The sequence below is a fragment of the Bos indicus genome, chromosome 25, assembly GCF_029378745.1.
Source record: "Bos indicus isolate NIAB-ARS_2022 breed Sahiwal x Tharparkar chromosome 25, NIAB-ARS_B.indTharparkar_mat_pri_1.0, whole genome shotgun sequence".
NCBI lineage: Eukaryota > Metazoa > Chordata > Mammalia > Artiodactyla > Bovidae > Bos > Bos indicus.
The window spans coordinates 4,122,651-4,150,098 of NC_091784.1; the positions used below are offsets into that span (position 1 = coordinate 4,122,651).

Here is a 27,448-nt window from a genome sequence, read left to right on the forward strand (position 1 = left end):
GAATTATACAATCCAATTATTAATCACACAATTGGACCAAAGAATCAAGATGACAGGGGGTAGAAAAAGAAATTGAGTAAGTAGAATTTCTGACATTTTGGTTTATATATTTTATGGGTGCCTATGGTCTGTTCTGCATTTGGATAGAGAGTAAATGTCACTGCAACAGCACTGGAAACTCCTTCACTGGGAAGCCCTTCTTGCCTGTGGGGGCAGCTGCACCAGCAGACTTCTCTGGGTGGCAGGGGTTAGGGCAGAGTCAGGAGAAGAGAGAGAGGCACAGTGCTGGCAGTCCTGGGTGGCTATGGTGGCTGGCAGGTCTTTAGGCCCCGTGACCATCCAATTTGAGGATTTGGTTCTGCCTTTTTTCTCACCACATTCTGGACATCTGTCTACTCCATCAGAGGATAAGCATCAGGCAGGAAATGGTGAACTCGAGGGGAGGGAATGAATGAACTAACTCGTGCCTGTCTGTGCTGGAGCTGTGAGCAGGTATCCAGCCTCTAGTGAGGAGGGAGATACATGTACTCGCTGGGGTCTCCCCATCTGGCTTCTGTTACCTCCACAACTTCAAGGACAAAGGCTTCAGGGGAAGATCAACTAAATGCTGGAGACGGGGTGCGCACACAAGACTCACTTTTGCTACTGCCAGTTCTGTGACTAGGATTATCTGGTTTCTTAGATATAAAGGAAATTTTATAATCCCCCCAAATGGAAGTTGACAGCCACTGGGAAAAAGCAAGTGCTTTGGAAGAAGAGATATAGAGCAAGGTTACAAGAGGCCCCGGGACTCAACAGGGGCTATAGCATCAAGATCCTGGGTGGAGGGAAGGACGTGGGCATGGCACTGAGATTCAGCCACACTGTAAAGTATGAATGTGGGTACAGTTACTATGAAATATACACAACAGAAAAGTCACAACGGCAGTGGTGCTTCCCTTTCAATCGTGGACAAGAGGAAAACAACAATCCAGGGTCACCCCCAAGAGAAATGATGGGATGGTACTTACGTCTGGGGTTGTGAAGGGTCGTCACCCAGGGTAACATTCTCCCCCTGGATCTCTGTGAAACACTTCTCACAGAAGTGATACCTGTCAGCAAGAAGGCCATACTTGGGTGAACTGGTCCATCATAACACACAGCCACCCAAGCAACGAAGCCACCAATCAGAGCAGGGCAGATCACCACGACGAAGGGGGGGCGTTGTTGGTTGATTGATGGGTCAGTGAGGACAATGAAAGGAACAGGGGCAGGTGGGGAAGGGCAGGATTAGAGAACAGGGGAGGGAACAAATAGCACAGACATAAAGGTAAGACGCAAACACCAAGACAACACAGAGCAGAAAGCCAAGGCAAAGCATTGATTAGCATTCGGTCTCATTGCATACATCCCAGGCCATCATCACTAACAACGGGCTTGTTCAGCTCCAAAATGCAAATGTTTTCAAGGAATTGGTAATACTAGAATTGCAAGGAGCCTACATATAGGAGTTTGGATTTTGTTCTTACTTAGAGAAAACCAAACGTAACTCCAGGGTTTGAGATGGAAAAAATTTACTTTGAACAAAACATTCTGACAAAAGTCCTTAAAAAAGCAATTTAAACTGAAATAGTTTTATTTTTCAAAATGGGAAATTTATGCTTGACAGCAATTCACAGATTTTATTTCCGATATTAAGCCAGATCTTTAAAGGTATGAAAATGCTGAGCACCCAGAACTGGTTTTAATTTTCTCCTGTTATTTTTCTCATGTTACTCACTTAGTTAATTGAGTTACAACAGAAATGAAACCAAATCCATACTCTAGACAAACACTTCACAGAAATGCAATCGGGGTCAAAGACTTTCCAGCCATTTATCAGTAAGAATATACAGAGAACAAACTATGATATATTGTATAAGCAATACAATATATGTAAATCCATGAACAATCTTAAAATTCAATTCTATGCTTTGACTTTAAACTTTTTGGTACTGGAACCAATCATTCATCAATCTGAGATACTCAATGATTGCTCTGACTTGGGAACAATCCAAGTTAAGCAAATTTAGAGTTAATCTTTAAAGCACAATCTGCATTTGAGAAATTATCCATCACCCCAATTTCTTATAATATAGAGCCTGGGCTCAAGCTACCAAATAAGATTAGTTTAAATAAAAACTATTAAATGTTTGGAAAGGACACAAATGAGAAATCAACAAAAATGCATGTGATGCTGCAAAAAACAAGATGGGCACAGAGGAATACCGCAGAAGTAAACAAGCCGAATGAGGTGAACTGCACAAGCGAAAAGGATGAATATATGGTAGCAACGGCAGCACAATAAAATGTGGTTTTAGTGCTCAAAAGTACATCTACAAGATGCCAAGAGGATTAGTGTTAAAGACACTGTGACGAGACTGGAGCGCCACACGGAACCACACAGGCAGGAGGAGATGTAGCAGCTTGCAGCTACACACACACACACACACACACAGCCACACATGCGCACACACACACACAGCCACACATGCGCACACACACACACACGTGTAGCTACAAATGACTGAGGTTCAGGCCACTGCCTGGCCAGCTTGTCTCCATTACCCCTAAAACAGATCCCCACAAGTTCTAATCCTAACCTTAATTAAACACACTGAGTGAGCATTGTTGTCTGCCATATTTCACTGACTAAACACATACAGTGAATTAAAAGTATAAAACTTTAGCATGCATGCATTTCAAGATTATCCAATTTTTCAGACTGTTGATGAACATGACAGATTCACTGTGTGTAGCAACTGGGAGTTTCCTGCTGGGACCAGTTTATTTAGAACTAATTCAATTAACAAAGTCTACCAAGATTAAAAACTGACCAGGAATAAACAGACTAACAATGCTGTTTTTAAAAACTATGTATCTCGTATCTCTTTCTCTGAATGAACTATAGTAACACTCTGGTTATTCACTATTTTGTAAATATTTTTACAGAGCCTTGAAATCATGTAATAAAAGGAATTTTCGTGTGTAGGAGGGCATAATCATAACTAGCAAGAAAGAATTAAAATATAGATACTGTAAACCAATTATGCAGCAATCAGAACAATATGTAAAAATGTTATCTCTTCAAAGCCAAATTGTGTCCCTTTTAAAATGAATGAGTGTTCCAATTCATTATGAGCAAACATCCGGCCATAGTGGGCTAGCTCGAAGAGTACTATTGAACACATTTTGAAATGAAATTGCCACAATAATTACACGCGAGTCTAAATGGTTTTAAAATCCTGGACAACTCACTGCTTTTATTCAAGCAGGACAAGACACCTAGCAACATCTACAGAACAGGAATCATAAACCCATCATTTCCACTGGAGGAAACTGGCCCAGAACAGAGCACTGGTGGCTGAATGGCAGCCCCCAGGTGGCTGCAGAAACCTACACTGTCTGCATATAACTAACTCCCATCCCTAAAAACCTCAGGTTCAGAAACTGGAAGGGACAGAGTGCCTGTCCAAGAGCCAGAGCGGAGATGCTAGAGAATCAAACCTCCTCAGGTGGATGGGGAGAGGACGGGGGAAGGGTCTGGGCCTCCCTGGAGCACCCTTCTGAGATGATGATAGCTCACAGAGTGGGCATAGCCACCCATCTGGTCCAGCAGGTGGGAACCACTTTGGGAATCAGCAGGTGGCAGATGTCAATGCCAGCCTGCCCCATCTTTATTCACCCTGGAAATACATAATGGTTCTTTCCAGCCGTAAGAGCCTTTCCGCCTGACACGAGGAAGCAGTCTGATGAATATGGAATTGTAAAGGAGAAACGCTTCACAGAACCTGATGACGATGTATATCTGGGCACCTAAAGTCGGTAAGTGTCACTGCATAGTTCATCGGTAAGGGTAACTGAATGTATGGAGTAAATTTTCAAATGCAGATTGTTTTAAGTACCATATAAGTATACACAAATAACTGGGATAATAGATATCTATTCTCATCTATCAGTAATAACTGGAAAAATCTATAGAATGGTTTTCCCAACATGACTGACTTTCAAAATTTCGAAGTATGATGGAAACAAGTGAAAATGTAACCATACACTAGCTTATAAATTAGTTTCACTTGTTTAAACGGTCCATAGAATTTCCTATTCTAAGTGCCCAACAGTTTAGAACTATAAATGCCAAAACAATTATTCAAAAGAACACCACAGCGTTCTCTTAAACAGTCAAGGCTGAGAATAAAAGTGGAAGCAGTTGAAATGTCCATCACAGAACGAGACCGCTGCTTTCAGACTCAACGCGGCGTCGCTTCCATGTCCGTATTCCAGGAAGCACACCTCGTGAGACTCAGCTGAGGAGCGGTGTGCTCACACTCTTAAAACGTCTTATGTGTAAAAAAGAACTCCTTTATTTATGTTTCTACTCTTAAGGAAAATACATCACTTTTGTTCAGTAAAAATTAAATGCTACACAGAAATCTAATTGGACATTTCAGAACTTTCAACAGAATCCTCCCATCAACACCGCCCTCTGGGGGGCAGTAGTGGACGCTGACGCTACCTGTCCTACTGAACTACAACCGCTCTCCACTTAAATATGGCCAAAGCCTGTGCACCTCAGCAAAGGTGGGGCCACAGGACCCAGAACAGTGAAGCCCACAAGGAAAAGGCCCCGAACTGGAGAGATGGTGGTGAGCAATCCGCTGTCTGCTTTTCCTTCTAGACCCAAACTATGCTGTGCACTTAATTAGTGGGGGCATTTTTCAGAGTTCATTTTAACCTATTTCCTTAAAAATTCATAACTTTGCTTTGTTTGGCGCCTATCAGCTCCCAAAGTGAGTTCCTACTCATTGTCTCATTGGAGACTGACAGCTAAGGGTGTCAACTGGGGGTGTTACTGTGCCCACTCCATCGACAAGCAGGTTCTGGGCTATGTCAAAGGTCTCTGGGCTAAAACTGTAAAAGGAGGGGCCAGAACTCCCAAAACAACACTTGCCACTGTGGAGAGACTCCACTACGAAGGCTATGATATCATTTCCAACTTTTAGTATTAAAATGCTTCCAGGGATAGAAGAGCACGCTAAAGGAGAAATTAAATTCTAACTGTTGAAATATTTTCATCAGGACAGCTGTGTCAGCAGCACTTCTGCTAGAGATGCCTGCTGGGGACTCGCTTCTTTCCCTGGAACCAGCATCTCACTGGGATAGTGAGCCAGACTAGGCTTAGAAACCTTGTCTTAAAGATATTTTTAGGTCAACAGTTCCCCCCCCCACCTCCCAATAGCATTTTGATGGGAGCTGTTAATGAACTTAAATATGGTTAGATTTTTAAAATTTTAACCTTTTTTTTTTTCCCCCCAACTGTGCCATGCGGCTTATAGGACCCTAGTTTCCTGACCAAGGATTGAACCTAGGCCACCACAGTGAAAGCCCTGAATCCTAACCATTGGACTGCCAGGGAATTCCCTACATATTTTTTTAAAGAATAATTTAAAAAAACGTAATTGGAAGAAAAATAACTGCAACATTCCAAATCATTCAGGCCTCTGCATGTACCTTTGAATAAATAAAAAGCCTCGTACTTATCTTCTTTGAAGTGTTAAAACATACGCAATTACTACAAGCAAGCAAGATAAAAATAATCAAAACATCAGACCCAAAAGCTGACATTTAATACCTGAACCTAAAGACAAAGAACAGGCATGAAGTTTCATCTTGGTCACAAAAAGAATTCAGTTGTCAGTTCATGAAATGGAGGCAAGGTAACTGAATATGACCAAGAAATACCACCCGTTTCAAGGCAGGATGCCCTCATGCTATGGATACTTAGAGCCATGGATACCTTGGAGCTTAATTTTCAAGACAAGTCCCCAAACCAGGAAGCCATATTTAGGTAAGGGGATCAACAACAAAAATTATTTTCATTCTCCTTCTACTTAAGACAAGAGATCTACTCTTTGGCCGTCTCCACATTTCAAGATTAGAACCAAGATTTCTCAAGCATCCCTGTCACTCGCAAAGCCCTGAAAAGGCCACCTCCTGACACGGAGTCATTCATAAACTCAATTCTTTAATGAATCAGCACAAACACAAGTCTTTCCATCAGGCTGTGCAGGTCAATTTAGCTAGGCAAATATTTACAGTCAGACTGGTAAAATACAATGCTTCAACTTTATTAGTATCTTGAAAAAGGCCCATCAACCTTTGTTAGAGTTAACTTCAACTTAGACTCTTTCTCATATGGTGACATTATGGCTTAACGAATGTTCCTAATCCAAAGAGTGCAGTGCAGCAAGCAGCTTTGAGCTGAAATTCTATACTATACAAGCATGCTTTTAAGTTAAGAGACCCTGGGCCTAACTGAGTGACTGGGAAGAGAGAAACAATGTAACTTCAGCCTATTTCACTGAAACTTCACGAAAGAAATAATGTAACCAAGCTGCAATCAGATGAGCCTGCCTTGCCCTAAGACGACCTTTTTGTCCCGTAATTCAGAAAACTGCTCAGTGCTTACCTATTCTGATAGCTGTAGTAGGCAGCATCTCGAGGAATTGTACACAGCTGCTTCCCATAGCAGCACAGAGTCTGTGGGGAAAACTCATACTGCAAAAACAAAGGAAAAAATATTAAAAATAAATGCATTTACTGTCATGTAATGCTGTGTCTGATATGGAGAACTAGATTTAGCTAGTAAATTAGTTGTTAGTACACTGAGTAGTCTTTTAATGATTCTTGTTAAAGATATTTTTGGATAAAATGGGACAAAATTAGTGTCTAAGGGACATTTATTACAGATAGATGAATGGACACCAGGGCAGCCAGGAATGCTTGACCCATAAGAACTTCTAGCTTCAGACGACTCCACTTGGGTCCTTCTCAATATACAGGTGTGGCCAAAGTACAGAGTCCATCATATCCTCATAACATCCTCTTTGGCTGAATTCAAAAAAAGTTCCAACTGTACCTTGCGTCCACAGCAATACCCAAGGGACTGCATGACAGGGTCAATCTCCTGCTCAAAGACCTCTGCAAGTTTGCTGCAGAACTTGTAGACCCGGGATGTCTTCCGATTGTAAAGCCAGGCGTTGTTGAACATGAGCCAGACGTCGTCTACATACTGCCAGGGCTCCTGGTACTGCCCTGTATCCAGCTTCCGCTTGATGGTGGAAAGGTCCATGGGATTCTTCACAATGTCAAAGTAATCCTGAAAGACAAAAGGCTCTCAGTCTAGCTGATCCCAAACCCCCAATGTAAGCCTTATCTGGCAGCTTTGCCTTAAAACAGCAGAGAGTACCAGTGTAACCTAATGAGTGACCAAAAAGAGAGCAACTCCTGACCTTCCTCTGGTTTTACTCTACGATGGTAGTTACTAAGTGTGATCATATTACTTCAAAAGCAAATTTAAAGAAAAAAAAATGAATTATTTATTAAGAGATGTCCTTCAGTGTCAGATTTTAAAAATAAGATTTTGATCCACTGAATTAAAACAGTGAGCATATTTATCAGACAATATGTTTTTCTAGAGATTTACTCTTGGTCCTAACAAGCAAAATGAAATTTAAGACAAACAAAAATAGTAATAAGACTAAATAGAACCTGTTTGGTCACCACGGCCTTTGCAAGAGCACCCAGGGATGCCAAAGTGAGAGGCCCATGTGGTTTATAAGGGACTTGCACCAATTCTTTAAACCCACTCCAGTGGACAAAGTCTTACCCACGAGTAAAGCAAGGCAACAGAGGCTGCATGCCCCGGGCTGTGCTCCCACATCTTCCCGCATCCCCCCATGACCCTGGGGCTCAATGGAAATGGGTGGGGGAACACACACATTTCAGTTAGTAAGACAAAAGTATATTACTATTTTGACAACAAACTAATTTCTTTACATTCGGGGGAAAAAAATCTTACTCTACTCAATTTAGAGAGATTAAGCAAGTGTCGTGGATGCTCCTGAAGCATACTGGAAAAGCCACAGTGTTTTCATGACATCCACTTACTGGAATTCCCAGGAGCTGGGGATCCACAGGCTGCCGAAAGGGTAAGGACTCTGGATCCTGTCGGTACAGAGCTTCCAGGGTTGACATCAGAGCCTGGCGCAACTCCTCCGGCTTGAAGACTGCGTTAGAAAACACAGGAAATGACACTGTTGACAAGGCACCCAGACTCCTCCTGCAGAGCTTTTCAATGGAAGCTGGGCTGCTTCTGAGGAGGCCCAAGTCACCTTCCTCCCGGCCGTGAGCACTTTCTCAAGCTACCATTCAGGGGTTCTGAGAACATAGTCACACTAGCGTTTTTTTTTTAATTCCACCCCCCACACTAGCGTTTTTAAAACTGCATCCACATCATGAGGCAAAACTACCACACTGAGAAGTTTGCTTGCTCAACAAAAGATTTCCAACACCAAATTCTGTTGGAACAGAAAAAAACTGAAGCTAACTTCCAAATCTGCCTCACTGATCAAATGTGTGGAAACAGAGCCATTTTCACCAGAACGGGCCTTTTCTCCGGGCGGAAGTAAACTCACACCACCTGAGACAGATGGTTTTGTTACAACCTCACCAACAAATGTACATCATAAGCAAGCTACAAAAATACGCATTCTCCTCAAAAGTGCTCTATTGCCCCCTCGCAGATGTAGCAATAACCAAGTCTCCAAGCTCCAGGCCCACCCACTTCCTACTACACTTAGTGTTGTCACCGACGTAGCATAAACACTGGCTGCCATTCATTCACACGAGCCCCTCGTGAACTGCAAGGGTGCGGGAACCGTGAAGGCAGCAGCGAGTGTCTCACAACCCTCGCTGGCACACACCCCTGCGCACAGCCCAATCATCAGAGAGGCAAACACTGCAGACGGGTTCTGATGGCTTAGGTCCTAAGTGATAGGAGGTTTCCACTTCATAGTTTTTCGGATTTTGAAAGTATTTTCTAGAACGGATGCATTGTAAGTTGTAAATCTATAAATCAGACTAAAATACCGTAAAAATTGCACTGGGTACATTGAGAGAAGCAGGCACTGGCTGGGAAGTTTCTAGAGGGCTTACTGCCACCAGAGCAGGGACCGCCCAGGTGTCCTGATCGGCCTCCTGTGCTGCAGAATGCCTGGCGGTCAGTGGGCACCAGGGTCACCCAGTACAGACATTCCCCTGGAGGCCAGAGCCCTGGTCCAGGGAGCAGACGTGCCCCATGGAGCTGTGAAACACAGGCAAACCCTGCCCTCAGCTAACCCTTTTTCTTCCAGTCTGCTTTTACAGAGCTTGGTTTTCTTTGAATAACTCTTTATAAGAAAGCAATTCTTTAGTTAATCAATAGCTTCTTCATTCTTCTAAATCAGGGGTCGGCAAACCATGACCCACAGGCCAAATCTGGCCAGCTGCCTGCCTTTGTATGGGCCTGGGAACTGAGAATAGTTTTTAAGTTTATTAATGGTTAGGGAAAAAAAGAATAATATTTCATGATACGTGAATTACACAAAATCACTGTTTAGTCTTCCAAAAGAAAGCTTTATCGGAACACAGCCATGCTCATCTGTGCACGTGTGTCTGTGGCTGCCTTCCCCGCACAAGGCAGGCACCGGCAGCTGCCACAGAAACCCAATGACGTACACAGCCCGAAACACGCCCTCCCTGGCAGCCCGGACGGTTTGCTGACGCACTGTCCCAGGCCCACTGGGCTTCTGGAGTTGATCGCTTACGGCGCTTACATGTGTCTCACTCTGGACGACTGCTCATTCATTCACTGAACATTTAAAATCTATGGCAAGGAAAAGTCATTTCTAACTCCTGTCTTTAACCACTACGTTGACATAACAAGACTCCAAATGAGTGGAGGTAGCAGTCAGGAGCTGTACTTGAAACAAGTTCCTGCCACCGACTAGTGCAGTGTCCTATGAGCAAGTCACTCCACTCCTCTGGCTTGAAACCTTCTCCAGACAACCAGAGGGGCCACGTCAGCAGTGTCCACAGCATGGCCCACGGATGACCTGGGGATCCCCATGCTGTCTATGGGGACCGCACCAGCCTGTGCGGCTACCTGAATGGAAATGAATTAATATTAAATAAAGTAAAAAACCCACTTCCTCAGGCACGTCTGTCACATTTCAAGTGCTGAGGAGCCACACACGGCTGGTTCCACCTCAGAGGCAGAGGTGGTTACAGAGTGGGCAGACACATGGCATTTCCATCATTGCATAAAGTTCTAGCACTGTCTGAGGGCTTTTCCAGGGTGTGTGAAATCCAATTCCATGATGCACAATGATTTTCACGCTAACACTCGGTCATCGCTTGCTTTCCGCACTGTGTTGACATGCACACAGACGGGGCGAGAGCGACACGGAGCACCATGGACAGCGGCACGGCGGCGGGACCAGGCCGCAGCGCCTGCGCGACTCGGTGGCCACGCGCTCTTCAGGGCTGTCTTGCACACACAGGTAAAATGCCATCTGCACTTAACAAATGTCCTTGATGAAGGAGCAAAAATCCTTACTTTTATTCAATCTCAGCCCTCGGCTACAGCTCTTTTATTCTGCACGACAAACAGGGAAGCTGTCAGAAAGCATTTCTGCTGCAGGCAGTCGCTGTCTTCAGAGAAAGCACTCGTCTGAGTGCTGAGCTAAGAGCTGAAGTAACCGCAATTTCTCATGGAACACGGAAAACTAGAGAGAATGGCTGACAGACAAGCTATGGTTCCTCAGATCCGGGAACACCACATTTTCTCACAAATGAACCAAGCACACCAGTTACTTCCAGGACAACTGACGCAATTTGCTAGCAATGATACAATTTGGACTTTCATCAAAAATTAGAATTTTTGAAAAACTTGTATCTGCTACACAAGCTTGACAGCTTGTCAAAGTTTACAAGACTTTTTAAAGCGAGTCACAGTGATATTAATAAATGTGATTTTAAAAAATATTACATAATAAAGTATGCCAACATTTGGAAGATGAGCAAAATTCCCAAATGACCAAAGGATCGTGCTTTAAAAAAAAAAAAGTCATACAATGGCAAAAGAGCCAGTCTGAGTACAAGACAGAAAAATTGTAGAGCACGAGAAATTCAGGGCTACAGATTCAGACGTCACACTGCAAACAGCCTTTAAGAAACTTCTATTTGTTGAATTTTTGTGTAGTGTCAAGAAAGAATTATCTACAAGTACCTGAAAAGGCTATTAAATATTAAAATACTCTTCTCTATCAGCTACTTATCTGAGTGGAGCTGGATTTTCTCTGTGTCCGTCAAACAAACAACAGAATACAACAGCGAAGGGACAGGTAGATAGGAGAGGCCAGCCGTGTTCACTTAATTCTCCGAGAAACAAAGTTGTGAAAAACAATGTCACCATTCCAATTATTTTTGTTGTGGAAGTTATTTTTCACAGAAGTGTGTTACTTATGGGTGCCATGAAACACATTCAGTTTTAAATAAATATTTAAAAAGACACCTAGCAGAGTAGAAGTCATAGATGATCCATACAAACAATAACTTCTCTGGGATGGTCAATTTTTAAGAGTGTAAAGAGGTCTGAGACCACAAGCCCGAGGCTTGCTGTCCTCTGTGATCCCCAGGGTCCCAGGGCAGCAGGACTGTACAGCATGAGCCTCTCTGAGTTTTTCTGCCATCATTCCTAAACGCATCACCTGCACCCCTGAACCACTGAGCCTCGTCTCATGTTTCTGTCACCTGACAGTTTTCTGACACTGTTTCCTCCTCCCTACTTTGGACATGTCTTAGATGGATTCTATCTGCCCTCCACCATGAGCCTGGCTCAGCCTGCTTACTCAGAACTCCAGCATCTTCCCTTCTCTGCTGCCCTCCTCCCACTGCACTGGTCCCTGGTTCTATGCTCCCAGCCCCCAACTCTGGACTCAGTTCCATCTGCACCAGCAGAAACCTACAAACTTAATAGCCCACAGGTTGCCATGGTGGTAACTCCCCAACATCAAGCTCCTGGTCACCTTATCAATGGAGACCATCCGTGGGTGTCCACAGCATGCTAAGTAAAGCCAGCACCACCTTGGAGAGGCTGGGTGTGGGCTGCTCCTCAGAGCCCTAGCACAGACCCTGTGGGCCGGTGCCCTGGAGTCCAGCTGTTACCATTTCTAAAACTGGGGGAATGGCCAATAAGAAGGGCAACAGGAAGGGATGGAATTCTTTTTTTGCTTTAGCTTTACAACCACATAATGCACTCGTAACATGATGGAAAAGCAGCGCCACGTAAATTCCTGAGAACACGACCTACTTTTCTTGCGAGGCTGCGAAGGGGACGTGGACTGAGAGGCTGTCCCATTGGTGCTGCCCTCTTCTTCCTCTTTAGCTTCGACCTTCACTTCAGTTTTCTTTTCATCCACTTCCATTGGTTCTGACTTCTGCTCTGTCGGGTCTGTTTCTTCTTTAACTTGAGAAGATCCTTGTAAGTCCTCCTCCATCATCTTGAGAAAAACAGAGTCACGGACACAGATACATGACTATGAGAGATCTTTGTTATTACCCAGCCTTATCGGAAGGCCCTTAAAGTCTCTACAGGCTTGTTAAAACCTCCCCTAGTCAGAGCTGCATCGATCTCTCTCTCTCCCAAAAGGAAAGGTCGAATGCCTGGGAGGCGCTTTAATACAGTGCCAGTGTATTATAGTCTTAAAAACAAACATTGCATATACCATTACCTCTTCAGTAGTTTTACATATATTTCTAGTTTGGAACAAGAATTTCCTTGAAAACTGTGGGAAGGATGGAAAGTCCAACTGCTCAGAGGCCTGGCAGAGGAAGCCCACGAGAACAGCAGAAAGCGCGGAGGGAGGCAGTGGGGAGCTGTGACCCGCCTGAGCGCCATGCTGGCGCTCCCACCCAGACTGCTCTGCTGCCACACGGTGCTGGCAAAGCTCCTCATTTTCCAAGAAAAGTCAGAAGTCTACAGTATTATTTGTAATTTCCCATTTTAAAAATACTGTGTGGGCCAAACAAAATACATTTATAGACTGGGTTCAGCCCACGGTCTGCCAGTTTTCAACTTCTGCCACAGGTTAATTAGTAAAAGAACACACCGCCTGAGCAGCCTGCCTCTGGAGAATTATAAATGAATGAGGAACAGCAGTGAAAAAGTTGTTGGATGATTTAAACATTTAAAATATAAGCCAGTGCTCTTCACTTCTGGCAAAATAAAAATAAACCCATACCTAATATCTAAAAATAAACAACCCATCTGTTTCTAATCTCTTCTGCACTTGAACCATAACTGAGTGGGGTAGTGAAACGCGACGCAGGGACACGCACGGCGGACCCTGGCGCCTCCCCCGGGCGCCCCATGGCGCCTCTGTGTGCAGCACATCCACCCATGTCCAGGAAAGGCACCTACCGTAGCCCCAGGCTCTCCCTTGGGCTCCCCAGCATCGGGCTCTGTGTCCTCGGTCTTGATCTCGGCCTTCATCTCCAGCAGTGGCACCTCGGGGCCTGGCTGCTGGGAGTTGGTTTCGGCGCTGGCCACTGAGGATGGAGTGGGGACCCTGTTATCAATGCTGGCTGCTGTCTGGGAAAGCTGTGGGGAAACCAAAATCACTTATCTTTGTAAACAACACAGATGATCTTAAACCCTGCTGCTCACCCAACACAGATCCATGTTAATCTTTCTCAATACTAACCTAACAGGCACCCCTATTTGAGAGAACTGAAGAATATAAGAGTTAAAGGAAGAGTTCCAGAGAAGTCAACATCAGGCAGAAACACAACTGACTTCTTGTCAACAATGCAGAGATACAAGAGCAGAAGCTTTCTACACTGTGATAGAAAATTATCTTCTGGGAATTTTCTACATAAGTCAGAGAACCTATTTTAAATTCAATTCTTTCCAACAACGATCCTAATGGTTTTGGTAAAAGGATGAATAATAAATATGTGTATATACACTGTCAGAAGGGGAATAAAGTACCTATATGGACTTCCCTGGTGGCTCAAGACAGTAAAGCGTCTATCTACAAAGCGGGAGTGAAGCGAAGTGAAAGTTGCTCACTCGTGTCTGACTCTTTGCGACCCCATGAATTATACAGTCCATGGAATTCTCCAGGCCAGAATACTGGGGTGGGTAACCTTTCTGTCTCCAGGGGATCTTCCCAACCCAGGGATTGAACCCAGTTCTCCCGCATTGCAGGTGGATTCTTTACCAGCTGAGCCACAAGGGAAGCTCCGGGTTCAATCCCTGGGTTGGGAAGATCTCCTGGAGAAGGAAATAGCAACCCACTCCAGTGTTCTTGCCTAGAAAACCCCATGGACGGAGGCGCCTCATAGGCTATAGTCCATGTGGTCGCAAAGAGTCGGACACAACTGAGCGACTTCACTTCACGGAACAAGAGTGTATAACTAGCCTGTTAACTGCAGGAACAGTGGTGGAGGAGTAAACAAGCATTAAGAGATGAAATCTCAAAAAAAGCTCTCAAGTTTTCAAAGATTTACCTGATAAGAGTTTTAAGTAAACAAATAAAAACGTAACATTACAAAGGGATCTTACTCAGAGATAACATAAAATAAGAAACAATAAGAACACTCCCTATGGAAAAATAAAAAGTGTCATCTTGGGACTCATCTTGGGATTAATTTTGACATTTTATAAATAAATATCCTCAGCCCCCACAAATAAAGTTAACGCATTTCAGGGGGAAGGAAGTTTTTAAATTAGGCTGGTAAGAAAACAGATACCATGGCTCGGTAAGAAACAGTAGCCTCGGGCCCCTGGGGTGGGTGGGGATGGCCCCATGTGGGGGAGCCCGGCCGGGTGCCACCGGCAGAGCGTGGGACCGGGACACAGGATATGCTGTGACCCTGCCACTGCCACCTCCCCGGAGTAGTGGGGAGATCTGAGCCACAGAAGTGCTAACCTGGCTGTGCCATTTTGTCATGAAAAAGAAAAAGCTTCCAACTGGAAAACAAGACTGACGAGCAAGGTCAAAGTATGTACAATTAAAAAACTGACTTGCCTATCAAACCCTCAAGACAACTAAATCTCAGAGATGACCACCTGTGACAGGTGACGCTCCTATGGATAGTTGAAATATTCTACAGGGGACCCATGTACGAGCTCTTTCAGTTGCTGATTTCTATAAGCTGGTTTAACTGGGAAGATAATCACAAGTCATGTCCTGCCAAACCTGGCCTCCAGAGCCCATTCTGGAATGAACACACAACCCGTTACAGCTCTGTCAGGCTGCAGACACACTCGCTGTGCAGCTGCACCAAGACCTGTGGTGCTTCACGACCAACTGCTCAGGGGCAAGTTCTCATCTGCAACTCTGTGGGCAGACGGCCACAGGCCGAGGGGCTCACCGGGGTGCCGGGGGGCTGCGTGTGCACAGGTGTTGGCTGCTGCTGCGATGACTGTGGGGTGGCCACGGATGGAGGCTGCACTGGGGTCTGAGGCTGCGGGGTCACCTGGGCCTGGGCGGCTGCCTGGACCGTAGGAGTACTCTGCGTCTGGCTGGCGCTGGGCACGGAGCCAGGAGTCGGGGTGGGAGTCTGCCCGGAAGACGACGCGGGAGTTGAAGGCTGGGTAGGCGCAGCTGGCTGGGGGGGCGTCACCCCGGGAGCTGCTGGGTGCTGCAGAGACGGCATGCCGGCGGCCGTGGAGGCGGGAGGCGGGGTCTGATGCAGCGGCGGCTGTGTCACTGGTGGGCAAGGCAGCTGGCTGGCCTGGGGCCCAAGCATGTTCAGGGGGTTGGGAAGAGCGGCCCCTGGCACTTGCCCCTGACAGGCAGAAGGAAAAGAGCGAGTTAAAACTGGTCTCCCCTCCATCTGACAATGTGGCAGCAGACATAAAGAATTAAATATATGAGAACCTGACACGGTTTCTGGATGACGTCTGCTGACTATACGGGAACGTTCCACTTGTAACGTGTCACTGACCTGCATGCTTATAGTAACCTGCTTTTGTAGTAATCAAGCTTGGATTTATGTAAGTGTAGAAATCTCTGGCTTAAACACGCACACACACACTTCAGTTACTAGCTCATGTTCCATAATATCCACCAACAGCTAAGGCCACTGGAAAAGGTATTTGTCTTTTTTAAAAAAATGAGTTACTCAAACACTGAATTGTTTCAGTATGGTAGTTCTCAGCTAGGGATATGCTTCAAAATTACCTGTGGGCCAACTAAAAAGCTATTCTGAATCTAGAGCAAGAATCTGCCAAGCACACAGGGCCCAAGGCCAAACCCAGCTAGCTGCTGGTCTCTGTCAATAAAGCTTTATTGGCCAGCAGCCTCTCCATTCACTCACGTGTGAATGCACATGTCTATGACTGCCTCTGTGTCACAACAGTGGAGCAGAACAGTTCCCTCACGGTCCACCAAGCTGAAAATATCTACAGGACAAACTTGTCGACCCCTTTGCTAGAGAAATAAAATTTATGCAAATAAAGAATTAATTAATAGGCATCAGGCTTCCTGGTGGCCCAGCGGTTAAGAATCCAACTGCCAGTGCAGAAGGCACAGGTTCTATCCCTGGTCGGGGAAGATTCCACATGTCGTGGGGCAACTAGGCCTGCGCGCCACAACTACTGGAGCCCTCATGCCTAGAGGCCATGCTCCGCCAGAGAAGCCACCCCAGGGAGAAGCCTGGGCAGCGCGCTGACAGTAACTTCCGCTCACTGCAACTAGAGAAAGCCTGCACGCAGCAAGGAAGACTCGGCACAGCCAAACGTAAATCATAACAAATAAAACGTTTAAAAAACAATTACTTAATAAGTGTTTACTTAGTGAATCTAGTGTAGTCACTGCCTATTATTCAATGTTATTCATGTTAAGTTAAATAATGAATTTGATCTCTCAGGGGAACAGTTGGTCTGTTTTAAATACGTGTACATTTGTACACAGCAGCAATCTGATGTACTCTAACAATTAATAGAAGTCGGGGAAAGGCGGTGAAATGAGTGGAAAATAGTCCCCGCCAGCATTATATTGAATGAATAAAACCACATTCAACAAGAAGGGAACTACTCAAATGGCCCAGTTAGCTGGACTTCACCTCGGCAGTTTAAACCAACAAGTGCCAAATCATTAAGCGTAAACTCAAGGGATCTTTCCTCACTCCCTCTTCAAAAACCAGTGTCTCTCAGATCACATGTGAAGCTTAGAATTTAAAATATACAAACAAAAATTAAGAAAATGACAACTAAAACGATGGACAGTACCTGTGGAACGCCAGCCTGCGCCGCCGGCTGCCCCATGCCCACGCTGCTCACACTCAGCGCCCCGCTGGACGACGGGAACTGGCTCTGCGGGAGGAACTGGCTCTGCGCAGGCGCCTGGGCCATCATGCTGTTGGCGTGCGCGCCCATCATGTTCGGAGGCTGAGGCATTCGGGACGGAGAAATGGCCATCTACAAGACAACATGTGCCACTGTGTTCAGAGGGCTGCAGGGCCCGTGTCTCCAAGGTGAACCGAAAGAGAGAGGAATCCTCAACTACTCCCTTCACAGGAGGGGACCCCACCACGCACTAAGACCTCCTGGCTCCCAGGCATTCTGCACACTTTTTCATGCAGATCTCTAATGAGCCAGCTCCACACAGTCCTCTGAAGAGAAATCAACAGCATGCCATAGTGTAAAGTTCAAATATGCCTTTTAGGAGTTCTCGGACTCGTTTAGAAAACAGCCTCAGGAGAGGACGCTCTGAGAGCCAGCGGACACTGACACCTTTCCTCTCATTCTGTCACACATCCCCAGAACTCCCGTCTTCTCACAAAGTCACAGGTGCCAAGGAATCTCTCATTTCAGTAAAAATAAGTAAAGGTCAAATAAACCTTGGGAGTAATAAGGACCAGAGAGAGAGATGGAGTTGCCAAAGCACAACACAATCCAAAGGAACAAGCGCCACAGGATTCCCAACCTCCAAGCTCCCATGGGGAGAACTGTCCTGTTGCAGCAAGGCCATCTCAGCACAGCTGAGGGGAGGACAAGCACTTACCCCTGGAACGGAGCCCATGCTGTTCATCGGGACAGAGTGGTTCATGGGGGATGCCGCACGCGGTCCCATGGGCGCTTGTGGCAACTGTACGTTCCCCAAGGATATTGGGTTAAATGAATTCATCCCTGTAAACGTACCCACAACAGTTCATTAGGAAAAGCACCCATAGGAAAACAGAATGACAATTTGCCAAAGAAACTTGAAGCCAAATAAGACAGAACACACACACTACATACACAACTGAAAGGAGATCAGCCAATCAGAAAAGATGGCTAAGCAACAGATTGCTCACATCCAGGAAAAACGGCACCACTGTGGTGGTGGTGAGGTGGTGGGTGGGGGGCAGGCAGGGCAGTGTGAGGAGAGGAAGGTGGCGCATCAGGGAGGCTGCGAGCAGCTGAAGCCAAGGCAGCACTCGGCGCCAGAGCATCTGAGGGTCCGAGTGACAGAGTAGACGGGGGTGGGCGGGGTGGTGGGAAGGAGCACCCACCATGCACAGAGGAGGTCTGCTGAGGCCAGGGCACCCCTCTGAGCCAACCCCTCAAAGCCTTCTGGACCACCTGACTCCCAGCAGGAAGCCCGCTCCCATCACCCCAGGCCCCCCAGCTCCTTGGCTGGGCTTACATTTATTGTTAGAATCTGGGATAAGACTCAAAACATGGCTTTAATTTTGCAAGGACATTAAGCATTTAGAAAGTGCCCAAGGGTTGGCGGTTCTCAACGTCAGCCTCCTCTCTGCTGACTGGAAAGATCTCACTTTCATGGCTGCCTTGGCCTTCCCAAGGGTGCCACACCACGAACGACACCTCTCACCAGCCGGTACATGACTCCAGGCCATGGAGCCTCTCTCTCTGTAATTTCCCACAATTCTCCGTGAACTCTGAGCTCAATGTAAATACTGCTTCGGTAAGTCTCAGGACTTGGCCCAATCCTGTGGCTGTGAACAGAATCCTGAGGCACTGCCTTAACTGTGGAGTAGGAGAGGGCATCAAAGAGCACCAGTCCCCTCAGCACCAGCGAAAAATGTCCCCCTGAGTAACCAGGACTTTCCAGGAAGCATACAGAACAAAGTGCCCTGCTCTTCTGGAGGGTTTTATTGACAAGAGGAGATTTTACTGAGCATGCGAAAAAGATGCATGAAGAAGCGGCACCGTAACAAGTTCCTCTCCACAGACCTGGACGTGCCGGTGACAGGGGCATGCAAGCACTTCCTTCAAAGGCTCCTCCTTCCACACTCTGCTCAACAGCCCCGTTCTCAGATCCCGAAGCAGCAGACTCGTCTACCCTGTCCCTAATACAGCACCCTGTCTCTCCGAAGGCTCAATTTCTCTGCCTTCTTGATTTCTTTCACTCTTCACATCTGGTCCATCTGAACAAGTCCCTAAAAAGTTTCCTCCACAGTATCATCAGCTGTACCAGGTCTGGTGTATGCAGGACGATCACCACAGCTGTTAGAACGACCACTCTCTCCCTGAACTACTCCACACACTGGACACTGGATAATGTCGCCATCTCATTTCACAACCAGCAGAAACATCCTACTGTTCAGGTCTCAACCTGCTAAGAGTTGTAAAAGCTCTGAAATGACCCTCACCCCCAAACTCAAATGACTGCTTCAACCACGACCAAAGACTCTCAACTTGAGAAAGAACCTCCGGAAGCTGCTCAGACCAGCTGCCAGGAGCCCAGCCTGGTGAGGGCTGTTGAGCACAGACCCTCCTCGGCGAGTCTGGTAGGCAAGGCGCCTGTGCTCGTTAGCCCAGAGCAGCCTCACCCGTTCCTCCCATCCCCTAAGTCAGGGTGCTCGGGCTTCAGGATAGGCCTGACGACCTACTTTCAAGTGCTCAGAAATGTTTCTTTCCCCCTCCTACAATGCTTTTTTTTTTTTTTTTGAGACTCTTCCAAGGGAAATGTTTTCTCTTGTCCATCAAAAAAAAAAGTGAACTCCTACTTCTGATCTCCTTGGAGAGCTTCGCTGTGATCTCCAAACTTCCAAAGGCAACGTGTTCACACTACCTGTGGACGTGCACTGTGCTCGTCAGTAGGGAGGGGGGCGGTGGGGGAGGTGGCAATTAGAAAAGGAAACTGAAGGAAAAATGGAGAGAAAGAAATACACAGGGAAGAAGACAAACCAATAAACTTTGTGCTGCAGAATGTTAAGCCAAAATATGATTTACAACAACAGTTAAATACCTTGAGAAACCTGCATACGATTCACTGTAAGAGGCATGGGCCCATCTACAATGGCAGAAAAAAAAAGGAGTTACTTAAAACAATCCTTTCAAGAGCAGAGCAGATCCAAAAGTGCTGTGCACTGATGCCAGCACACCCTTTACAGGGCCTTCTGTGAGACTCAGCATCTAAACACAGGCCACCGCAGAACACAGCCACGACCACGTGCTTTCAGAGCAACAGGTTCCCTGGGAATGTAATTCTGTGTGCTGAGAAATACACACCAAATGCAGAAAGACACACGAGGGAACAGACCAGGGGCGGGACATGCAGTCCTTACTTGGAGGTCTCACAGGCTGCGCCTGGGGTATTCCAGGGGGCTGCGTCCCGGGGGCTGATAAGGCTGGCTGGTTACCCAAGATGCCTTGTTTGTGTAAACGCGACCTCCGCTTTTCTTCTAGCTCTTTTTGAATCTTGTAGATTTTCTCTGCTAGTAAGTGATAGTATTCATCCTAAAAAGCAGCAACAGTCAATACTAGTTATTTGCAAACAAACAACTGATGTGGTTTTGCAGGTTCTAACAAACTAATGAAGTTTTAAGTTAAAACCATGTACACTGGCACGGCTGACGTACTCCGCACTTCTAACTCACAAACCAAAGCCCAGGGGTGCTGTGGGGCTCAACAGTCAGGGGACCAAGTCCTCGCGACAGTTCGTTCCACAGCTGAACCTCTCCCTGCATACTCACTGACACAGGTGACAACACAGTGCAAGAACACTCCACTATAAAGTGCACCCACAGACTAGGAAACCTTCATACACCTCACTTACCACTGTAGTGGGAACACTTGAAGATGCTGCGGTTACAAACCAAGAGAGGTGTGCAGGGAGGACCTCAAGTCTTAACTGGGACATCTCCCTGGTCAGTGTCCTCAGGCGAGGAGACCAGCAGGCTGATGGAAGCACCCTCCCCCCAACCCCCCCCGCCGCCCCCCACCACGTCCAGACCTGCAGCCACAGGTCGCTCGGGCGCCGTGCGGCTGGAACGCGAATGCGGACCCACCCTGCTGTTGGCAGACTCGTACATGTCCCCTTCCACTTTCTTAGCGTAGGCCACCAGGTTCTCCATGCGGCGATCCTTCAGGGCTGCAGGGTCAGGTGTCGGGAAGATGGCTTGGACACTGAAAGGACAGCACGTACTCTCAATCTACTTTTAACACAACATCAACATCTTGCCATTTCACATGTGACACGGGAAGAGAACAAACCGCTGTCTACCTTTGGGCACAATACACTGCTGAGAGACCCCCATATGCAGTCACTCTTTGGAGACAATACTGATCTGTCAATTTATCCACAAGTCAAACACAACATTTTGCTATTAACAATAAATGCTTGACCAACTCAAGAATACTATGATTTTGAATTCCTAATCTTTAAACTACTAAGTACAAAAATTTTTGATTAAAATAATGAAGGAGAAAAAAAAGAAAACTCCATCGGAATTGAGTTGATTAACGTCACCTTCATTTAACTTAAATTGCTGGAGAAATCAACTATGAATTTCCCATGTTAATTGTATGATGGTATTGTGAAGCCATCTGTATTTACTAGGCCCAAATGCCTGCAATTCTCAGGGCTCCCCACAACTATAACCTTGAGCCATAAAATAAGACAAGCTTCTGAGTGAGTCCCAGCTCCCCGTGCACTGAGAGCTTAGAGAACAGGCCTGCCCCTGTGACATGGGTCAAAGTTCATATTCCTCTCCAGGATCCACTGGGCACTCAGAATCTGGGATCCTCTGGCCTCCCTAAACAAGCACGTGACCCCCTTCAGTTGCAAGGGTATGATCACCTAGGGCCCAAAAAAACACCTGGGCGTTAAATCAGACACCCAGCAAACTGCAAAACTGTCACACTGCCATCAGTCACAAAGTGCTCCCACCACATGTGAGTAACAGGCGAGGGGGCCACGTACAGTTTATGCACTAGATGGCTCCGCAGGTCCTGAGTGACGTGTTCGTGCCAGCTTTTCCGAACTCCGGTGCTGGAAGGAGGTGCTGCTGCAGGTATAGTGCTGAGGGTGCCAATGTTTCCAGAGTTTGAGCTGTCATTCATCAGGGGGCTGAGGGGAGAGGAAGAACAGGTCATCCAACTGGAAAAGTGACTCACATGCCATTCACCCAACTAAGGGTCTTCAACCATATGTGACTTTAAACTCTGCTATCTGTTAGAAAGAAAGAAAGAGGGAGGGAAGCGAGAGGGACAGAGAAGGGAGGGAGGGAAATAGCCCTACACTTTAGAAAGAATCAAGAGTTCTATGTGGTTCCCAGCCCACTTTAACATGTGACTGTCACTCAGATAGGAACCAAATGAAACAAAGGTCTTACTTTGTAGCCCCAAGGGAAGTTGGAAGAGCTGATTCTGAAATCAAGTTTGATGGCTGCTGATCTGTTGTTATTCCTCCTGCTGGAATGTTCATTGGGTTATTTCCTGAAAGACAAAAAGAAAAGCAATCAACCAACTCCTAAATTACACACCTCAAAGTCCTAATAACAGATAAATAACAAGTCACATATAAATAAATGATTCTTATGAAAATTATTCTTATGACTCATAATAATAAATGCTATGGCAGGAACTCTGGGAGTTATATTTTCAATAATGTTGGTCAAATTGTATAAATTCAATTGCTTCCCATTGCACTTGAAAACCAAAGAAGAGCATTTCTACGGAGGCTGGCTGGCAGCATGAATGCTTGGCGGCTGTGGAAAAAAATCAGAAATGATCCGTCTGCAGCTTCGGTTTTGATTCTGGCTTCATTCCCGTCACATACACTTCATCATCTTTTTGTTTTGCGTATCAGAAGATAAAAATCATAGAAATTAACTTCAGGTGAAGAAGACAAAAGATCAATTTGCCTACAGTATTTGTTCTAAAGTAAGAGAAAGGTGAGACACAGGTTAATTGTCTTGTCCCAGATTATACCACCAATAGAAGTGGTGTCAGACTGGAAGGGACATTTCAAGACTCCAACCCAGTCTTCTAGCCAGCAGGAGTCAGAGATGCATTAGGGCAACTATTTCCCAACACGCAACAGATGAAGTATCTTTAAGGTGAAAATACTTTATTAGGAAAAGAACAAAACCAGCACAACAACCCTGTTCTGAGATCCCTGTTAGCCAGTCCGGATTCAGACTGGTCGGCTCCAGTCACAAGTAGTCCACAACCAAGAAATGCTAGGAGCTGCAGAGTCAAGGCAACTGGTACTGCCCTAATTCCAACCTGAGATTTTGCATCCTGAGCCATGTGAAATGCCCTTTATGAAAACTATCCAGATACAGCGACAAAAATGTTGGTTCATTTGCAAATGTGATTCATCTTACAAGCCTGTAACATCTTCAGTGTACCTGACATTTTAGCCTTTTCCTGGAATTTTTTTATTTTAATCATTTAAAAGATACCATTTGCCATAATATATATATTTGAATTTTATTATATACATATATATATTTAAATTTAAAATTTGAATTTAAAGTAAAAACAGTAGCTGAAAACAGCCCCGGGCTCCAGAAGGCTCGTCATTCCCGACACTGCATTTGCACAAGGAAGTTCTCGAGAGTCCTTTCACCTACCCAGGGGGTTGAGACTCCTCATCTGCTGGTGAGTTTGAGGCTGTGCTGGTTGCTGGCCAGGAACCTGAGGCTGCAGCTGCGTCTGGGGCTGGTTCAGGTAGGGGAGTCCAAGAGCAGCATACGCTCGTTGCATGGAGCTGGGGTCTATCGGATTTGGGTTACTTAAAGAAGTGGCATTCTGTTGGCCTGTGCCAACAGAACCAATGGTGTTTTGAATTCCACTAGCTGGAGACCCCAGGATGGCTATAAAAACAAACAGACAAACACAAGAGATAAGTAAAAGGGAAAAGTCCACAAGTGAGTTAAAAACCACTGAAAAACAAGTAAAATTTTAACAAAAGACCACCTATGTATGTCATGAAGCACTGGAACCCCGCTACCAAGAAAGGAACTGTGCAGACAGAAGAAGCCCATTCTATTAATCTCATCTGCACAGCGGCACCTGAAGAACAAAAATCTGAAGAGAATTCAAGCTTCTGTGTTAGAAAACAACAGACCAGGAAATCAGCGATCACGCAATCAAGGTCAGCGTGTATTAAATCTAGAGCCTCATAAGAAGTCAGTTCGGGGGAAACAGCAAACATGGGAAAACACACATTCTTTGGGGGTCATCAGCCACCACTGAGGCGAGCTAAGAAGCCCCTCCTGCTGCTGCTCCTCGGTGCCCCTCACTGCTCACCACACAGGCACAGAGGAGGAGGAGTGGAGGAGATGCCTAGTTGGTCAGTTCTGTTACTTATTAACCTAATTAATATCTTAATTACTAAAGGTATCAAGTAACAGTAACTTAATTAAGATCTCTGACACAATCTTCCAAAAAACAAAACTGCATTTCCTTGAACCCCTGACGTACAGTGACCAGGCAACTCCACGCCTTTCTCTGCTCTGCGTTTCCTACGTGGGAGGGCACCATGCTAAGCTCTCTGCTATGTGAAGCTGTTCAAGAGATACGGTGCCTGACTGAGGAAAATCTGTAGCAACATAAAGAGCCCCATTGCCAAGGGCTTCAAAGTTAACAGAGAAGACCCAAATACCCATCTGTCCGTCTGTCTGTCCATCCGTCCAAATGTCCTAATCGATGTAGAAGTTCTGCATCATACCATTGATTCTTATTTGTAAGAGTTCCTTTCTTTCCAACTTCCCCAAACTTTGAGTCGTGTCATCAACAGCAGCTTATAAAATTGATACTATAACTGATCTTTGAGACATAAAACACTATCACAAATTTTTCTTTAAAATTCAGACCATTACTGTAATAATAATATCCTCATATCACCATCAGCACAATTATAACATAAACAACTCAAACACTTATCTGAGTAACTTAATGAAACCAAAATGTGTTAAAAAAAAAAAAAAAAAAGCCCTTGATAATTACATATTCCACACTATTTAACTTTTCTAATAAGAATATTCAGATCTCAAACTCATTAACGCTCATTAGACACAATTATACACACCAAGCACCTCATTATTATAAATGAAAAGCAATTCCCAAGGTACATTTTATGACAAGTATGTAGCTCTGAAGTAAGTCATGTCTAATACCTTTAAAGGTATTTTCCTAATAGCTAATACTCCATGAAACTTGAAACACGTGCCATTGCACTACTGAAACTGACATGCTGACTCGTCTAAAAGAAGTACAAGAGAAAAAGGAAAGTGACAATGGGAAGACGATTTATTTTTCTATTACTTTGCGGTGTAAGGAGGAACAGACCTAGACCTACATTGACATGCATACTGATCAACTGTGGAGAGAGAGGAATTTAGAGAAACAAGGTGTACAAGCCTTTGGGTTTTGGGTGAAGATGCAATAGCAGTACCTTAACAACGATTTCTTTCTACTAAAATCCACTCGTGTCCACACTTCCCCAAATGCTATCCTTTTACCCCAAATTCCCCATCGTAGGAGGAGTGCCACTCCCAAGCTCAAGGCCACTTATGGGCTACTTTACGGACTTCCTCCTCTCATGGAAGCTGCTGACTTGGTCAGTGTATTTTTGTGTGTGTGTTAAAAGCATTTGTGTCCTAAATGCACACGTTACTGTTTTTTTCTACTTTAAAAGAAAACATACCTATCTATCTGAAGACAAGCATTTGGTACTTGACATTTCTAACTAATTTAGAGACAAGGAAATCAACATACAAACAAGTAAAAAGGTCTCCGACATACAGGGCCCAATCCGAATACAAACACTGCTGTGAGATAACATCTACGCTTCAGGGACAAGGAACACAGGCACTTCCTACGGGGGAGACGGTTGGAAGGGGAGTTACCTGGTGAAAGCCACCACAAACTCTAAGTCCTACAAGCTGAAGATGCTTCCACTCTCCGTGAACACCCTGCTGGTGTCCTGGCAGCAGCTGGCCTTCCCCGAACCCCCCACTTTGCCCTGTGGCCGTCGGGCCTCTGCTCCTCTCCGGACACCTGCGACTCCTGCCTGAACTTGCTCCCTCTCTCACTTGCAAGCACAGACTCCAGGACAGACAAAGACAACAGGATAGAAGTGAGCAGTGTGCGCTCATGGAGCTCAGGGTCTGCTGGGAGAGCAACATCTCTATCTAATAATGAAAGGCTGCAGCCCTGGATCCTGTATCAGAGACAGTGGTCTCTGATCAAGATGATCAAGACCATCTCTTCTTCCCTGCACGTTCCCTGCAGCGGGACCTGCATGTGCCTCACAGGACTCTCCTCACACCAGGGCACTCGCCTCAAGCTGCAGCAGTGGAGCAGGCGCCCTCCCAGCACCGCAGCGCTGAGGGCTCTGAGGCTGAGCAAAAACGTGATGAGTGCTAAAACAGCAACGCTCCACGTATCTGGTGTCACTGAGAATACAGCCTGCTGCATGAATCAATTTTACACATTATTGATAGTCACCTCTTTGTTTATTTTGGCCGTGCTGCGTGGCTTAGGGGATCTTAGTCCCAGGCCCCCCCAGTGAAAGTGCGGAGTCCTAAGCACCGGATCGCAGGGAACTCCCAACGTTTACCTCTCTAGATACCAACACTTCTTGTTCTTTTTACCATTTTTACGTCTTGTTTCCTTTCTCAGAGCTTAAGGCTACGTTTCACACACAATCAATCTTTGTGATATCCCGCCACAGCGTCTCAGTGCATCTCAGCACAGCGTGCCCTCTCCCCAAACGTCAGTCAGCACTCCTGCTGCCAGCACGTCTCCAGAGTGGTCCTGCTCCCCTTCTGCCGCAGCTACTAAGGACAGAAGAGGGCCGGATTTCACAGCTGGCTCTGTCCAGGACTCACGCCCCCGTGGGCACAGAGACTGGCCCGTGGGCAGGCTCCACATACACTAGCCATTGCTGCTGTGAAACACGCGGCTCACCTCAAGTTCCAGCCCCCAACTGGTCTCAATAAAACTGTGCTCAATTTGGAAAGCCAACAAAAATGGACACGCTGAATTCCAAAACTTTGTCAGGTTGGTGGGGGACACCATGAGGCAGGCCTAGCAGCCACTACTTGGTCGTCACCTGGATTTCCACCAAGAGAGCCAAGCTTGGGTCTGTCAGACCTGGGGACGTCTCTGCAGAGCTGCTCCCACAGCACAGGGCGTCCCGGGCCTGTGTACCACCAGGGCAGAGGGACACCGAGCTGAGGGCCAGGCCCCCCATCACAGCCACCACCAAGCACGAACGCGCACCCCGCAGCAGGTGTCCTCAGAAGCCAAAGAGCTCAGAACTGGCAACCTGGCGCCGCCCAGAAGAGCGAG

General features: G+C 46.0%; 1 protein-coding gene across 1 annotated transcript in view; it reads right to left on the reverse strand.

Moving 5' to 3' along the window:
- CREBBP (CREB binding protein) overlaps window positions 1-27,448 on the reverse strand; it is a 119,013-nt gene that overhangs the window by 16,012 nt on the left and 75,553 nt on the right. The window contains exons 6-20 of the mRNA XM_019987443.2: window positions 23,722-23,964; window positions 22,477-22,579; window positions 22,065-22,211; window positions 21,151-21,268; window positions 20,428-20,599; window positions 20,109-20,153; window positions 17,916-18,040; window positions 17,141-17,329; window positions 15,280-15,696; window positions 13,322-13,501; window positions 12,212-12,401; window positions 7,969-8,087; window positions 6,938-7,177; window positions 6,488-6,576; window positions 1,011-1,091 (exon numbers count right to left, since the gene is read on the reverse strand). Coding sequence (XP_019843002.2) covers window positions 1,011-1,091; window positions 6,488-6,576; window positions 6,938-7,177; window positions 7,969-8,087; window positions 12,212-12,401; window positions 13,322-13,501; window positions 15,280-15,696; window positions 17,141-17,329; window positions 17,916-18,040; window positions 20,109-20,153; window positions 20,428-20,599; window positions 21,151-21,268; window positions 22,065-22,211; window positions 22,477-22,579; window positions 23,722-23,964 — 2,458 coding nt within the window. The remainder of the gene's footprint in view (window positions 1-1,010; window positions 1,092-6,487; window positions 6,577-6,937; window positions 7,178-7,968; window positions 8,088-12,211; window positions 12,402-13,321; window positions 13,502-15,279; window positions 15,697-17,140; window positions 17,330-17,915; window positions 18,041-20,108; window positions 20,154-20,427; window positions 20,600-21,150; window positions 21,269-22,064; window positions 22,212-22,476; window positions 22,580-23,721; window positions 23,965-27,448) is intronic.